The sequence below is a fragment of the Hylobates moloch genome, unplaced genomic scaffold, assembly GCF_009828535.3.
Source record: "Hylobates moloch isolate HMO894 unplaced genomic scaffold, HMol_V3 SCAFFOLD_3, whole genome shotgun sequence".
In the NCBI taxonomy this organism is placed as follows: domain Eukaryota; kingdom Metazoa; phylum Chordata; class Mammalia; order Primates; family Hylobatidae; genus Hylobates; species Hylobates moloch.
This window is the reverse complement of record NW_026652278.1, coordinates 113021067-113038597: the sequence shown is the minus strand read 5'-3', so window position 1 is coordinate 113038597 and position 17531 is coordinate 113021067. Positions and strand designations below refer to the sequence as shown.

Sequence of the window (17531 nt, the reverse complement as noted above, 5' to 3'; positions counted from 1 at the left end):
GTCTGCGCAGTGACGAATGAAAAATGACAAAGTCATAAGTCTGGTAATATAATCCTAATTTTCTCAAAATTTAGATGTTTCCTCCACACAGACCAAGTGACTTTATCCTTTATGCCTTTATCCTTTGTGCCTTATGACCTTTACCCTTTATGCCTTGCAACTTGACACACCTTGAAACTCAAGGTTTCTTGAGTTACTTGAAAAGTCTTTAAGTATAGTTGATTTAGGTGCTATGACTTCATGAATTGAGCATCCAAACACATGGGAGTTAAAAAGCATTATCATAAGTAAAGTTTGTTTCTAAAATGTTCCTGGGAATTAATGGGTATTATTTTGAGTTTTATTTTTCTGAGCTTAATGAATGTTAGAACCTCTTTACTCTTCTTGACAGAGGAAGTAGTTAAAAGTATAACAATTTTAGCACTCTGTATACTGTCAATTTTGTAATTCCTTTTTTTTTTTTTTTTTTTTTTGAGATAGTGTTGCTCTGTCACCCAGGCTGGAGTGCAGTGGCACGATCTCAGCTCACTGCAGCCTCCGCCTCCAGGGTTCAAGTGATTCTTGTGCCTCAGCCTCCCAAGTAGCTGGGATTACAGGTGTGCATGACCATGTCCAGCTAATATTTGTATTTTTAGTAGAGATGGTGTTTCGCCATTTTGGCCAGGCGGGTCTTGAACTCTTGTTCTCAAGTGATCTGCCCACCTCAGCCTCCCAAAGTGCTGGAATTATAGGAGTTAGCCACCATGCCCAGCCTGTAATTCCTTTTCTAATTCATTCTGTGTACTACATCTTTCATGTTCTCTTCTATGGTGTCTTCTGCTGTTCTTTGATACTTGAAGAATATTGTGACTTTCTGGAAAATTACTGAACTATGGCAGAGTAATGTTACTATAGTATACACATGGGAATCCCTAAAATGCCAACAGAGTAACTCTCGATATAATAATATTATACAGTTTCATACTAAATAATGATATGTATTTTCAGCATAAGAGTTACCTAGTAACTGCCACTCTGGATTCAGTAGTTTGCTTTTTAATTAGGAGAAAGTTTTGCTACTTTTTAGTCATTACGACTATCTTCTCAGTGTCTGTTCCATATAAATAAGTGTTGGAATTTCTCTTAATGCAGAAAACTACAAACTTCCCCCCAAAAAAGCTAACCACATATCACAGCATTTCTTCTGTCTTCTAATTAGCAGATAGTTTTAAGATCTTTAAATTATTTGTAGCCTAAAATGCATCTAAATATTGTCTTATGACAAAACTATAATTTCTTGAAAATCTAAATTTTCAAAATGGTGATATTATCTATTTGTTGAGTATTTATTATAAATCATGTGTTAATCTTTTAAAACACATTATTGCAAGAAAATCATGATCAGTTAATGGAGCCTAGGCTTTGTTAGCATAAATTCTGCTTTAAAAGAGCTGGAAAAAATATTTCATTATAATCAGTGTAAGCACATAGAAAAATACGAAAAAGTTTGGGAAAAGAACCTTCATGCATTAAGAAATCTTACAGACAATCATCAATACTTCCAAATTTTTATCAGATTGTGATTGGATTAAACAAAGAAAATGAAAATTCAAATAACTAAAAAAAGTTAAAAGTTACTGATAAACTGTTCAGCTGACTTGTCAAGATATACCTAAGACTTAATGGTTTTTTTCTTTTCTTTTCTTTTCTTTTCTTTTTTCTTTTTCTTTTCTTTTCTTTTTTTCTTTTCTTTTCTTTTCTTCTTTTTTTTCTTTTCTTTTCTTTCCATGAGATGGAGTCTCACTCTGTTGCCCAGGATGGAGTGAAGTGGCACAATCTCGGCTCACGGCAACCTCCGCCTCCTGGGTTCAGGTGATTCTCCTGCCTCAGCCTCCCGAGTAGCTGGGACTACAGGTGCATGCTACCACGTCCGGCTAGTTTTTGTATTTGTAGTAGAGATGGTATGTCACCATGTTGGGCAGGCTGGTCATGAACTCTTGACCTCAAGTGATCCCGCCTGCCATGGCCTCCCAGAGTGGTGGGATTACAGGTGTGAGCCACCGCACCCGGCCAATAGTTTTTCATATACGAACCAGTTATGAAAAGGTGAGAGTGCATTCAATTTAATCATCCCAGCCCAATCAGAACTTGATGGAAAAAATATTGTCTTCATCCATGACTTCTAAAATATTAATAAGCTCAGAAAGTAATTTCTTTTTGACCAAATTTCCAAATGGGCAGAAATTCTTTGTTGATTCACCAAATTTTAATAATTTCAGCTCCTGGAAGTTAACCAGCAATGGGATCAGCAATTTAGAAGTATGAAAGAGTTATATGAAAGAAAGGTAAATACCTCTCTCTATTCGGTATTTTCTTTAAATCCATTATCCTGGTGGGGCCAATTGTGTGAAGAGTCTCATTCATTTCAGCTACAAAGAGCTTTGTGGATAGCCAACTGTTGGAAAATGATGGGGAGGGTGCTAAGTGTAGTATCGGTCTCATGGCACTGAAGATTAATGAATGGTGTCAGTGAGTTGTCTTGAGCAATAGCTGAAGAAAGGTGCAAAAATGGCCCCCAGTGATGTCTCAAGAGTTCTTGTGCACATTTATCATGGCTCACAGAGTATCCCAGCCTTACCTTTGTCACTAGAAGCCACAAATACACAAAGCTATATGTGAGGTGAGATATGGTTTAAAGTCCATACTGTTTACACCAGGTGAGCCCTAATTCTTTAATTAGCTAGCATGAGCTATTTTCCACAAATAGAGAAACAAATGGTGGTAACAGTGAAAATGTGAGTAAAAATGGGGCAACCTCCTCTTCCATCTAAAGCATATTTGCTCTCAAGAAGCTCTGGTGAGAAAGGAGCTTTTGGAAGAAAACCTCCTTTAATACATAAAAGACAATTTATAATTTAAAATTATTCTATCTTCAAAAAGAGATAAAAACAGAAAATACTTTCCCCTAAATAATTCAGTATTAAGAAACTTGACCATGAGTATTATAATACAGCAGCATTGTTCCTTTCTTCCTCATTTTGTTACCCAGAAGTATTGAATTTAGAAGGTGCAGGATAATGTTCCCGCTGCACCAGGCAATGGTCAGGCAGCCTTGCAATATCCCTGCTGGGGCAGTCCGGGTCTATAAATGTTAAAGATGATGATCCCGGAGAGAATGCTTAAGCTGCTTTCTCGAACGGCTTGCAGGTGTGTGAAGACAGTATTAGTGATGGCTATAATCTCCATCTTGGAAGACGCACCCATCTCTAAGATTCTCCCTCTGGACTGTGGCCACTTTGAGGACCTGCCACTCTGTCATCAGAGTGATTTGGCCCCTAGTAGGAGGTCAAGTGCTGCAAATTACTGATAAATAAAGGCCATGTCTGTTTTTCTCTGGTGTAGGCATATTCTACTTAACCTGCTGCCCCTCATTGCCTTTTCCAGACCAGGCTAGGCTCACCTGGAGAGTTGAGAATAGAATGACAAACCTACAGAATCCCCTGGGTATGGTCTAATTCTTTTATCCCCTCTGAAGTAGGGGTGGTTTGGAGAAAAGAAGGAAGAGCTGAGCGGTTTGGAGAAAAAAAGGCTGCTTTGGTGCAAAGGCCAAGCTCCCTTTGAAACTCGAGTATCCCGATCTGTGTTAGGGACGGTGGGAACTAGAACCTCTCCCTAGGGGACGTCCTGGGGTGGGGCGTTTCTGTCCAAAGTTCATAGCCTGGGAATGAATCCAGGGGCTTGTGAGCTTCAGAGAAGGTATCTGCAGCTGTCTGTGAACGACCTCCTCAGGTAGCAGAGCTGAAGACGAAACTGGACGCCGCAGAAAGATTCCTCAGCACGCGGGAGAAGGAGCCGCATCAGAGGCAGAGGGAGGACGACAGGCAGAGAGAGGACGACAGGCAGCGCGACCTGACCCGGGACCGGCTGCTGCGGGAGGAGGTGGGCGGGCCCCGGGTCCTCGAGCCCAGAGGATCCAAGTAAAAGCAAGGGGGCGGGGAGATTTCCTGTAGAAAACCTACCGTTTTATTAAAATCAACTCACTACTGAGCAACGACCGATGTGCAAGGGTGCATGGGTTTCGCAAGTCCCCAAGAGCCACGAACAAGGGTCACTTCTCTAGAATAAGAAGGAAGGAGATTCTCTGCCGGCTTCCTCCTGGTTTGCATAAGTAGGCAGACAGTCATTCCCCAGGTCCTTCCAGGAAGAAGAAAACGGATCCATAGATTTGCTAACTCTCTAGGGCATTTCAGCGTAGGAGAAAATTATTTTTTTCTTTTGCTTTTATTCTTATTTATTTTTTTATTAGTAGTGTTCATAATAATAACATGGCAATACTTTGTATTTGTGCAGTAGCTTTTCAAGCTTACAGAGAAATTTATATATGAGGTTTTACTTCTGTAACCAAATATTTATGACATTTTTAAAAGCCTTCATCCTCATTATCTCATTTAACATTCTTGGCCCACCTGTGAGCAAAATATTATTTTTGCTATATTAAAGATGAGAAAGCTGAGATGTAAACAAATTGAATTGCCTACGTTGATAAAAAGGGACTTGAACCCAACCTCCAGATTCTAAAGCTCCATCAGTCCCTTGCTGAGAACTGGATGATGACAATTGAGATGACAGCTTTTCCTAAAGAACATTTTTTCTTCCTGGTTTTACTTTCAGTTATTGGACTTCACGAATATTGTAGAAAATGGGAGGAAACCTTAAACTCTAATAGCCCCTCGTTATTTTAGGTATAGTAAGAAAAAACAAAGTGTAAAGACACTGAGGGGAAATCTTATCACTGATATCGTGAGGCATTGGCAATATTTTAAAACATGTACAAATCTTAAGGCAATGTCTGAAATTAGTGCAGACAATGCCAGTCCAGGTTTTCCTACCTTGCTGAGGATGTCTTTGTCACAGTGAGTCAGGAAAACAGAGTTTAGCAACACTCCCTTTCTGCCATGTAGCAGTCATTTCCTTTTCCAATTACACCCTAGCCAGGAATCTGAGTAATTTTTCCCTCAATGCAGTTGGGACCATTTTCTCATTGGAATAATTTTCTCTTAAATTACGCTAAGTTAGAAAATAATTGGCTTATTTTCTAAGTGTATATGTTCATTCTATTTAAATAAAAGCAAATCGAAATATTTTCCCTTTTAAATAAAATGAATTACCTAAAGTGGATTTCTTAAATTTAATAATCATATTGGGAAATATTAGTTACTCAAATAACACACTTTAACATATATATTAGCTATTTTTGCATGTCAAATTACCTATTTTCTTCAATATTTATTTTACTGGGTTAAAATCTCAATCTCATTAAGAATCCAATTTACTTCACAAAATGTTTGCTATCTATTATACAAAATTAAGAGGTAGGAGATATTGTCTGAATCCAGAGCCTGTTGATGTTTAAGCACCTAACCTTCAGTTGTTTAAAACACTGCACTTCTGGATGACAATTTTAGATTGTCATCTAAAATTGGAAGAGTGGTGGCAGTTGGACTAGTTGATTTCCACCTTCTAAAAATAATAATCACAACAATAGAGTGCTTTAAATAATGATCTGTAATGAAGGGTCTTATTGGCCTAAAGACTATTCTCTTTTCCCTCTTTCTAATACAGAATGATGCAGGAATGAGCTTTGAGATATTTAGTATTGTTTTCTTACAATGAGAGTTTTTCTTTTTAAGACTTTCAGCTATTTTTCTTAATTACTTATCCATCACCTAGTAACAGTATATAGGGACTTGCTTATCCTGCAGACCCATTTATTTGATGATTGAAAGTAAGAATTGGGAATCCAGCACTTTGGGAGGCTGAGACGGGCAGATCACGAGGTCAGGAGTTTGAGACCAGCCTGGCCAACATAGTGAAACCCCGTCTCTACTAAAAAATATAAAAAATTAGCCGGGCGTGGTGGCAGGCACCTGTAATCCCAGCTACTAGGGAGGCTGAGGCAGGAGAATTGCTTGAACCTGGGAGGCAGAGGTTGTAGTGAGCTGAGATCACACCATTGCACTCCAGCCGGGGCGCCAGTATGAGAATTCATCTTTAAAAAAAAAAAGAATTGGGAATTTTGTTTTTTTTTTTCTGGGGTCACAAAACTTCTAAGATACTTCAGTAAATTCTGATAAAAGAAAGATTCCTTCAATCCTAATTCTAGTGTGCATTCAAAGAATATTGCTCAAATGGAATATTAAGTTTAAAGTCTTGCAGGTCCTGTTTTTATTGTATTTCAGAAGGGTGACCCCTCAATCTGCCTGCCACGGCTGATATATCAGAATTCTTAGAATATCATCTCATTTGACTTGTACTGATTTTTATTTTCTTTTCTTGGTCTTAACTTCAGAAGGAAAAGGAACGCCTAAATGAAGAATTACATGAATTGAAGGAAGAGAATAAACTTTTAAAGGAAAAAAATACTCTTGTGAACAAGGAGAAGGAACATTACGAATGTGAAATAAAACGCCTCAATAAGGTATCAGTCAGGCCAAGCATGGGAGATTAAAATGAGAAGTCCCTGCATAAAACATTCTTACTGAGAGTCACAACAAAATCTAGGCTGCAGTGTGCGTCCCAGCCTTGGAGGCTTGCACAAGAAATTATCTGTGATTTTATAAATCACTCCTAGCTGCAGCTTTCAGCCATACTTGGCTAAGAAGGCTTTAGGGAATTTTTGTCCCTGCAAAGATTCATCATGAAAAAGAGAAAGGAGGAGGAATTATAGAGACAGTAAGAACATTTCTTAGTTTGAAGAACCACATAAAGCAAGTGGGTGTTTGCGAACAATAACGTATCTCTTGGTCAACCGCAAAAGCTTCCTCAGGAAACAAACTGCTCTTTAAAATGATCACTATGGAGTTGGGTGTGAAACACACTCTAAGGAAGCCTGCTAAATGCCGAATCCAAGGCTGAGATGATAGCTCTCTCAAGTGCAAGCCTAAAACCTATTTTAAACCTACTTTAAAGTCAGAGAGAGGAAAGGTGTGCGTGTGTGCATGCAGGTGTGTGTGTGTGTGTGTGTGTGTTGTTTTATGGCCTAGTTCGTTCATATTTTGGAGGAATGGGTCGCTAACTAGTTCAGGAAAAATAATCCTATACTGTTGACTTTTCCAAGAGCCAACCCATATGTGGAACATAGGAATGCTCTAGCACATGGTTGAGTTGAGATATGCCTCTCTCAACTAGGTATTTCATGATAAAGGCAACAGAAATTGTCTTCTGAAACAAGAGTAGGTGATTGGACTTGAAACAGGTGCTCAACCCCCGTATTTTGGACCACATGCCCATGGTTGTAGTTAACTAGTGTTCAGAGATGTCATTTATTTTTATTTATTTATTATTATTATTATTTTTGAGACGGAGTCTCCCTCTGTCGCCCAGGCTGGAGTGCAGTGGCGCAATGTCGGCTCACTGCCAGCTCCGCCTCCCGGGTTCACGCCATTCTCCTGCCTCAGGCTCTCCGAGTAGCTGGGACTACAGGCGCCCGCCACCACGCCCGGCTAATTTTTTGTATTTTTTAGTAGAGACAGGGTTTCACCGTGGTCTCGATCTCCTGACCTCGTGATCCGCCCGCCTTGGCCTCCCAAAGTGCTGGGTTTACAAGCGTGAGCCACCGCGCCCGGCCCCAGAGATGTCATTTAAAGATCCTCAAATTATTAAGTATGTGCCTGCATAGTTGATAGGATGCTTTGCAAATGTGATCCTGTAGTAGATCTGTTTGTGGGACAAGCTATTCTTCAGGAGAAAGTGGCAAAGTGCGGATAAACTTCATAAACAATATACTTTATCCTCTAAGACAGAAAAACCATGCTCAGACATACAAATGTGGGGCAAAATCTATCTTTTCCCTTTTATTCTCTTCCAGAAAATGTCACACAAATGCATTAGAGGAACTATAAATAATTGAGATTATATTTAAAATCCTCCCATTTTTGATACCATATTACAAGCTTTCTTACCTTGTTTAGTTAATTTCCCTAAATGTAGACACAAAGATATAAACCTTCTAGATACTAGAACAGCTGAGAACGCTATATTTTTGCTCATGTCCATGTGCACTCTTCATGTTTGTGTATCCATATTTGTAGTTCACAGAAAATTGTTTTAAGTTAGGAAAATATAATTTTTCATCATGCAGGTGATTATATAATTTAATAACTCTACATGAAATTTTACATTTTAAAATTTTATGATTTTATAATTATAAAATCTCAATGAGAAAAAATAATTTGAGTAAAATCAGATCTTTATACAAATGTCACCTCTCAAAGATGACTTTTCTGGCCATCCTAATTAAAATTATATACTATACTACTGGTGTTTCCTGGTTTAATTTTTCCTTGGAATTTATTACTAATATTTATCTAATATATATATGATGTCTAACTTTTATGACTTTATTTGTTTTCTAGCTACTAATCTTGGTTGTTAGTCCATGAGGGTAGGATTTTCATGCCAACCCCTCCATTAGGCACCAGAGGCACAGTGGCCAGGCCTATAGTACTGGTAGGGACCCATAAGTATGTTTATGTTTAATTTCTCTTAAAATTGAAAGAAAAAATAAACTTTGGGGTTGAAAACACATTTTCATATATTATGTATCCATCTTTATAACAACGCATTTGTAAAATATCATTTTAACATGTGTTTTTAGGGAGGGAGGGACTCAGGCAATGTCATAATGTGGTTCTGAATTTTTTCTGTCTTGTTCACTGCTTTATCTTGAATACCTAGAACAGGACCTAGCTCAGAGTAAGTTCTTAAATATTTATTGAATGAGTGAATGGATGAATTTAATTAGCTAGTATATAATATGTTTGGTAGACAATTCTGGACCCAGAATTCATGCTTTAACAGGCATAATACATTACTTATGGGTAGTGAGCAAAAAATAAAAGGATGCTTAAAGCCAGAAAAGATTTCATCCCATGTCTATACTTTAAGCTGTCCCTTAAAAATATAGATATAAAGTGATGAGTTACGACAGTAGATTTTTGTCTTATTTAAGATGGGTATTGGTACCTAATGTAAGATATTATTGCTCTTCTATTTTACAGTGAATATTTTTCTTTTCCTTCTTACCAATGTGATAAACAAAAGTTATTCAAAATGTTGATTTTGGTAGCTGATTGTGCACACCATCCATCACAGCATGGAATCCAGGGCCTACCCTCTATGTACAAGCTGAATGCCTGCTGACCCATTCACTCAGAAAAAATTTGTAATATGTCAGCTTAGTAATTAACATACTGTTTTTAGAAGTTCACACAATTATGTGTGCTCAATTCAATTTATTTGCTTTGAAGAAAATACCTGGGAGTTTGTTTTTATCAGGTTCCCGAAGCCAGATGTTTAACCAAAGTGAAAACAATTACCCTAAGGCTACTCAGCTCGTGCCACCTGTGGGCAAAATTGATTTGTCTAACATCTCAGTAGATCTGTTTAGAGTATCTGTACTAATCGTAAATATTCTAGAATAGGTTATAGGTGTTTGTTCAAGGAAGTTGGGAAAGCCCCAAATGGAATAAATATCTATTAGACTCATCTTTCATTTATGACTCATTTACAAAATTTCTAGGATCCCAAATAGCATGAAAAGTAGATAAAATTCAAATAACAAGATCTACAAAAGTAGTCTATTCCCAGGTGTAGGATAAGGAACCAGCATATTCAATTGCCATAATCCATTTCGCCCACTCACCCTAGATTCTCTTTACTACTATGCACCAATCGAAAAAAAAATTGAACTATTCTGACACTTCCTAGAGCTTAACACATATCCTCACAAAACATAAACTATTAAACTACTTTTGTTGTTTCTTTAAATTCTCCCTGAAGGATGAAAAAAGCTCTTTTTTTCTCTTACAACTTCCTGAAAAAAAAATGATACTCATATCAGGCTAGACAGTATTTGTATATTCTAAGACATTCTATTAGGAAATTCCCAGTCTGTTCACATACTCAAAACCACACATTTGCTTTTCTTTTCCTACCTTTATGACCATATTATACAGTAATGCAGTGGAGTAAGTTACCACTAATATCACCAAATAGACACTGTTGAAGTTACTAAAGAAATACAGAAGCAAATTATTCTTAGATCTCTGAAAATGAACCTTTTCTATTTGTGCAGAGGACTCATTTGATAATGAGCAAGTAGTCATTTTGTGGTCTCTGAGGCCACACCAGGATGAGAAGTGTTCTGTCACAATGTTTGAAAGTCATTTTTATTGAACTTATCATGAACCAAAGGTCTTCAAAATAGAGGCAATGTCTTTTATATGATGTTACCAAACATAATGTAATGATATGCCCATCATGAGCTAACGACTAAGGATGATAATCATTCTGGTGAATACAGGTATTTCTTCTTTCTTTCCTCTGCTCATGCCATGCTAAAAGCAGCAACTTATACTGGATGTCAAGAAAGCAGGGAACTCTCTGCACTCGGTAGTGAGTTAATGAATGTTTTAACAGAAAATAAACAGGACTGTGGCTAGGCCAGGGCAGAAGAGCAGCGCAACAGTGCTAACAGATAATGAATCTGCATGGGCTTTCATTTCTGTGGATGTCCCTCTCTCTTGTTGGAGGCATGCCATAGTTATATAGTAGAATATTACTCAAAACATCACCTGGGACCAGCAGCACCAGCTTCTGAGAAATGCAAATTCTCAAACCATACCCTCCAGCCTACTGATTCATAATCTCTGGGAGTCAGTACCAAAGGATGGGCATATTTGCTGCCTCTGATTTTCCCTAATGGCTAAACATCATTGAAAGGGTATACATTTGACTGAAGCAGAGAATGTGGAGAAAGTCTATAGATATAGATTTTGTTCTCATAGTTGGCTAGGTGGAGGAGGAGGGTCCAACATCAAAGCCTAAATAATAATGAGGATCGACTAACATAAGCATCACCATGGAGAAAAGACAGAGATTCTGGAAAAAAAAATACATATATGAGAAAATCAGAAAGAAGAAAGTTACTTGGTTATGTGCAGTGTTAAATATGAAATGCGTATTTGTGGGTGCATTTGAGATGATTGTAACAATTATAAAAGAATTCATTCCATGTGGTAAATCTTAGATCAACAGTGTACTTATCTTATTACGTAGGCTCTTCAGGATGCCTTGAATCTCAAGTGTTCATTTTCCGGGGACTGTTTGAGGAAGTCTCGAGTGGAATTCTGCTATGAGGAGATGAGAACAGAAATGGAAGTTCTGAAGCAGCAGGTGAGAAGCTGGAAGTGGCATGATCCTCTGGAGAACATACTGCCCACTGTTCATGCTTCTTCGAGCATTTTTAGATGTCTTGCTGCTAGAAATATGTCAAAGGTTTTTGCATTTATTTGAAGTAGAATTATATAATTTTCAAGCCTGATAGAAAGAATATAGATCAGCTAGTTCAGTCCCACCATTTAGAACATAGGGAACTTAGTTTCAGACGGATTAAATGCTTACCCAAGATCACACAATTAAAAGAGGGGCATGTCAATTAATCTTTAGGTGAGGTTCTATTAGCACTGGGGCTAGAGAGTTCCACGTAGACATGGTTTTTGTTTTTGTTTTTGTTTTTGAGACGGAGTCTCCCATTGTCACCGAGGCCGCAGTGCAGTGGTGAGACCTCGGCTCACTGCAACTTCCACCTCCCGGGTTCAAGCGATTCTCCTGCCTCAGCGTCCCGAGTAGCTGGGATTACAGGCATGCGCCACCATGCCCAGCTAATTTTTTGTATTTTTAGTAGAGATGGGGTTTCACCATGTTGTCCAGGCTGGTCTCAAACTCCTGACCTCGTGATCCATCTGCCTCGGCCTTCCAAAGTGTTGGGATTACAGGCGTGAGGCACAGCACCCAGCCACATGGTTTATTTTAAGAACACTATTAATCCCAACTCTGGACCTTTTCAGAAAATGGTAGCAGCTGAGTGGTGATTCTGTAGTTGCTAGCCTCTAGGCCTTCGCACAATAAGAGCAGTTTTAAAGAAAATACTTTGTACTTATTATAATCACTGAAACCAGGTCTGCTCAGCTAGTCCCGTGTATGGGTGGCACCACTTAGCAATTCACTGATGCACAAGAGCATTCTCCTCTCCACTCACCTAACCTCACGCACTATTGCCAAGTGGACAGCAAGAGTAAGGATGCACTCTCTACAACTTCTGCATGCATCTATTGGCAGCATAGGGCTGTGAAGATACCGCACTGGTTAAACTATTTGTGTCTAAATTTAATCAATCTGCTGAAATTCACTTAGCTGAGGGGCCGACCATGCATATCATGTCTCTTTTTACGTGAGAGGTTAAATTAATGTAGAGAAAAATCTGGAATAGTTCATGGCAATAATGATAAATATAGGATACATAAAGGAACCTCAATCCCTGAGGCACACATTGTCAGTAACATATTAGCAATGGGAGACAGGGTGTCATAGAACAAAGGGCTGGAAAGCATTATTTTTCTGATGTCCCTGGGTATGATTTACTGACTGCTTTTGCCCTGAGCAAGTACTAATTACAAAGATTTTTGTTGCAATACATGGAAAAATTGAGCAATTGTGTTATTATTGTTGCTATTTACTTTATTGTTATTGCTACATATGAAGTAGCCTGTGAATAGATCTAAAAATTTTATAGCATTTGATGGTGAAGTTGGATTTTCTCTTCCGTCAGTTTTACTTGAATAATCTGCTTCATTACATTCAGGGTAAAATACATAGCCGAAAAATAAACCAACAAAGAGAATAAGGGTAATATGCACAGTCTTAAAGCTCTGTCAAACTCTCAACCCCTAAAGTACTGTTGGTGCTAGCCAGGATTTCTTCAAAAACTAAAAGTACTGCTTATGTTCAAACACGTGACATCTTCGGAACTCACATATAAGGTATACCACATGCAAGAGTCACTTCTACACATAAAGTTTATAATAATGGTTTGATTCATATTTGTTACAGTGACAGGTATTCTTTTCTCATTATCCCTGTGGGAAGACCAAAATCCATCTCCGTAGTTTTGCAGTGTCTCTACCGCTGACTTTCTCCATAAATATTTTAACTGTGCACGTTTCTAATCAGGCACCCACAATCATTACATCACCAAGTGCCACATGAAACACTAAAGGGTTTAAATGCACAAAGAAACTGAGTTGGAATCTTGGCCCCTACCTGACTAAAGTGATGACGTTGCCAGTGTTTAATTCTAATCAGATGGGCTCCTCCCATTTAAAATGCCTCTGGTAATTGTTTACAGAGCATTACTTTAACTGTCTCTGGAAATGAATGTCAGTTCTCAACCAAAAAAATCATCAAAATGTCAGTGTGGCTGGATGTAGTTTCCCTTCAGTGCTTCTGGTGAATAAAGCCTTAAAAATGTAATATGTGTATCTGCATGTAGATCTATACAAAATGTTTAATTTCTTCCCTTGCATATTTTGTTCTATTGCTGTCGACTTAGAACAATAAAATTGATAAACCTTTAGTTAAAATTTGTTGGGCTCTTAGTGATGAAAGTGTAATGTGCATTAGTCTTAATAGATAAAAATCTAGCTACTAGGTTCCAATATAAGTAGTAATTTAAATCAGAGTCTTAGAGGAATGTTTTTCTCTAACTTTCATTTGTTTTCATAGCTTATATACGAGTCTCCTAGCCTTCGGTCAACAGTAAGTCAGTTGAAAACAATAACAATAATTAAACCTGGTTTTGTTTTTAGTTTAGTCACTTTTCTCAAATATTTGGAGTACCTCTCAAGAGATGTTCCGCTCAAATATTACTATTATTTATGATATACATCCAAAATAACTTATAAAGGGAAAATTTGTGAATACCTTTTAACAATCATGCTTTGCTTTTCCACATAGGTAAGGGTTTCATTTCTCTTTTGCATTCAACATATAATTTGTGTCTGGAAACTTGGGCATGTCAGTATTTATGGCATCACTTAACAGCTATTGTCAGTAAACTGTCTTTTAGAAGTTCAAGCAGTATTCGTACATCAAAGCCCTTGTGTTAGGGATGGATGACTTGCTCCAAAACAGTGACACTGAACGCTAGTTGGGAGGGTTCTTTACAATAATGGAGTAGGCAGCAGTCATTTAAAATAAAGTCATTTAAATGGCTTAAGTGAAAAGGAAGCTAACAGTAACAGCAAGTTAATATTTCTTAGGTGCAAATATACGAAGAAGACTTCAAAAAGGAACGATCGGATCGAGAGAGACTTAATCAAGAGAAAGAGGAGCTACAGCAAATTAATGAAACTTCCCAATCCCAGTTGAACAGGCTGAATTCCCAGGTACAAGTCAAAACAAAATAATCTTTGCCAGCATGTATGTATTTCTTTTTTCATTTAAAAAATTCAAGACTTTTGGACTTCTGTTAATTGACATTGAATTTTTTTTAAAGGTCAGCACCTGGGATGAAGTCATTCTTAAACAATCTTGTAAAGAGATGAAAATGACTGGAAATTTCTTTTAACTTAAGTATATTAAGGAATTGCCCAAGAAATTGGATTCCAAAGTTTTTTTTATAAAATACAGTCCTTTTGATCTTTTTCTCATAATATTTATCTTGGTAGAATGAGAGTTGAACTACCTAGTACTCAAATAAAGTGAAGTAGTTTTTAAAATTCTTGTCATTTTCTTTGAAGGGCTATGTTGGAATGCTCCTGTCTGCCAAAAACATACATATTTATAAATGCCATTTATATGTGAGACTGAGGATTTTGTTCAGTGGTTCCCAGATGTAATGTAACCGGAGTACTTTCAAGGAAGCCAGATAATGGTCACCAGTTTATTAAAATAGAATATATTAAATGTAAGCATACTAAAATTAAGTGTAATTGAATATATTAAAGTAGACTCAGGAAGTTGCCACGATGGGTAAATAGTGATGTTAATGAAGGAAAATATAGCTAACATAATTTTGCCTTAAAAAATAAAACAAACTGCACCTTTTTTTTGTAAAATATTGCAATACTTTTAAATAAATAGAAAATTGTTATGGGAATGCTGTGGCAGCTCTTAGCTTCAAGATTCTTAGTCATAAACAAATTTAAAACAGTTAGTCTTCATTTTCTTCCAAATGTAAAGTGGATTGTGAATTAAATTTAATTTTATCTCTGATTTTTTTAAGATTAACTTGAAATTCCTAATTTTACATAGAAAAATTATTTTGCAGAACCATTTTCTCTGTAAGAAATTAGAAAAAATAAAATAGTAGTAAAAAATCAAATAATTTTATGAAAGTAATTCAGGCAACCTAATAAATAATTCATACAATAATAGGTAAGACAATGTTCTGATTACTCTTGGTAAAAAAAGAGTATATATTATATATTCTCTCTCTCTCTTTTTTTTTTTTTTTTAATGAGATGGTGTTTTGCTCTTGTTGCCCAGGCTGGAGTGCAATGGCATGATCTCGGCTCACTGCAACCTCCACCTTCCAGGTTCAAGCTATTCTCCTGCCTCAGCCTCCCAAGTAGCTGGGATCACAGGCATGCACCACCATGCCCAGCTAATTTTTTGTATTTTATTGTAATTTTTTTATTTAATTTGCTTCTTACATGCCCAACTACCCTAATTTCTTTTAAGTTGTCTCTGCACAAACTGTTTTACTTGGTGCCAGTGAAACAGTTTTAGAACAAAAAATAATTTGTTTTTTAAAGCAATTTTAAAATTTGCTGCCAGTAAAACAGCAAGTAAAACAACTTTAATTTTAAAACAATTTTTAATAAATTATTTATTTTTATATGATAAATTATATATCAATATATAATTATATATAATTAAATAATTTTATTTATTCTACTAGATTAAGATTGGTGATAGACTGGCAATGTCCTTGCCATTATAGAACTTTTAGTCTGGTCAGGAATGTATATCTATCTACTTAACATTATATACTATAATCCACAAGTCCTTAACTGTGTCACCTGTAAAGTTGATTTGTATCAACAAAATAAATGTATTTTCTAAGTGCAGTATGGTATAATTGTGCCTAGAACCTAAAGGACAATCTTAATGATATCTAAAGTGATAGCTTAAAGCTATGAAATTTTTTCTTTAAAATAATGAAAGCCCAATCATTTTTTTTAGTCTCATTTACTCAGTAGGAGAATGATAGAATTCACAGAGATGTAATAGATAGTTCGATGATCTATATTAAATGTATTAACAGCAGATTAAATGCTATGATATTTTAAAAAGAACTGACATTACCTTAGTTGAATAACATATTATTTGTTGTCCAAGTGGACTTTTAGAGGAATATTTAGGTCAAATCATTCTGGCATTCTGAGTTGCTTTCTTACCAGAATGTATTCATTCTATCACTGAGGATGCGTTAAGCCAGTGAAAATAAGTAATGTGGTAAAGTGAAAGATGCTTAGGGTACTTAGAAATAGGAGAATTTAGGGGAAAAAGACTTGGTGTTCTTGCCTGCTCTAATATTCCATTGGTGGTAACCTTGAACAAGTTATTTAACTTTTCTATGCTTCCTTTTCTTCATCTGTACAATGACAAAGTTGAACTAGATGATCTCTAAAATGTTTCTTATTACTCTAAAATCTCTCTCTAAAAATAAGTTACCTAACCTAACCTCTTTTAGTATACCTGCCTGTAAAATATAGATAATGAAACCTACCTTGTGACTTCACTAAGTTGTTCTCAATGTTAAGTGAACAAAGCAAAAACAGGCCAGCTGCGGTGGCTCATGCCTGTAATCCCAGCACTTTGGGAGGCCAAGGCGGGCAGATCACCTGAGATCAGGAGTTTGAGACCAGCCTGGCCAACATGGCAAAACCCTGTCACATTTTTACCCCGTTTTGTAAAACACAAAAATTAGCTGGTCATGGTGGCATGCGCCTGTACTCACAGCTGTTTAGGAGGCTGAGGCAGGAGAATCACTTGAACCCAGTAGGCAGAGGTTGCAGTGAGCCGAGATTGGGCCACTGCATTCCAGCCTGGGCAACAGAGTGGGATTCTGTCTCAAAAAGAAAAGAAAAAAACAAAAAACCCTTTAGAAAACATTTAGCTCAAGTCAAGTCATGGCTCAGAGGTATTTTATAAATTATTTTAGTCTATCAGAAGAGGGGGCATGTTTAATGGTTTCATTTAGTTTATAATTAGCATGCTACTTTCAGTTCCCTGTAATCTAATTTTGATGCTTTCTTTTTGCAAGGCATTCTGCTATATGCTGTGAGAAAATGAAAACTGGTTCTTTCTAGTAAATAACTCACAATATAGTAAAAGAGACATGTACAGTCTATCCTCATCATCACAAATTCTGCATATGTGAATTTCCCTACTCACTAAAATGCATTTGTCATTCCCAAATCAATACTTGTGGTGCTTTGTGATACATCCTTACATATGAGCAGAGCAGCAAAGTTGTTTCCTGACATATACACATTCCTAGTGTTCTTTTTGTGGTCTATTTAGTGCCATGTTTGCTGCATTTTTGTGCTTTTTGTTGGTGATTTCATGGTTTAGAATGGCCCACACATATATGCTGACATGCTCTCTAGTATTCCTAAGCATGAAGGATGTGATGTGCCTTATAG

At 36.9% G+C, this 17531-nt stretch overlaps 1 protein-coding gene across 9 annotated transcripts in view; it reads left to right on the top strand.

Annotated features, from left to right (window-relative positions):
* TNIP3 (TNFAIP3 interacting protein 3) overlaps nt 1-17531 on the top strand; it is a 96471-nt gene that overhangs the window by 67308 nt on the left and 11632 nt on the right. For all 9 annotated transcript variants that reach the window (XM_032171845.2, XM_058435817.1, XM_058435819.1 and 6 more), the window contains 5 exons: nt 2259-2324; nt 3769-3918; nt 6329-6457; nt 11098-11214; nt 14139-14264. In XM_032171845.2, coding sequence (XP_032027736.1) covers nt 2259-2324; nt 3769-3918; nt 6329-6457; nt 11098-11214; nt 14139-14264 — 588 coding nt within the window. The remainder of the gene's footprint in view (nt 1-2258; nt 2325-3768; nt 3919-6328; nt 6458-11097; nt 11215-14138; nt 14265-17531) is intronic.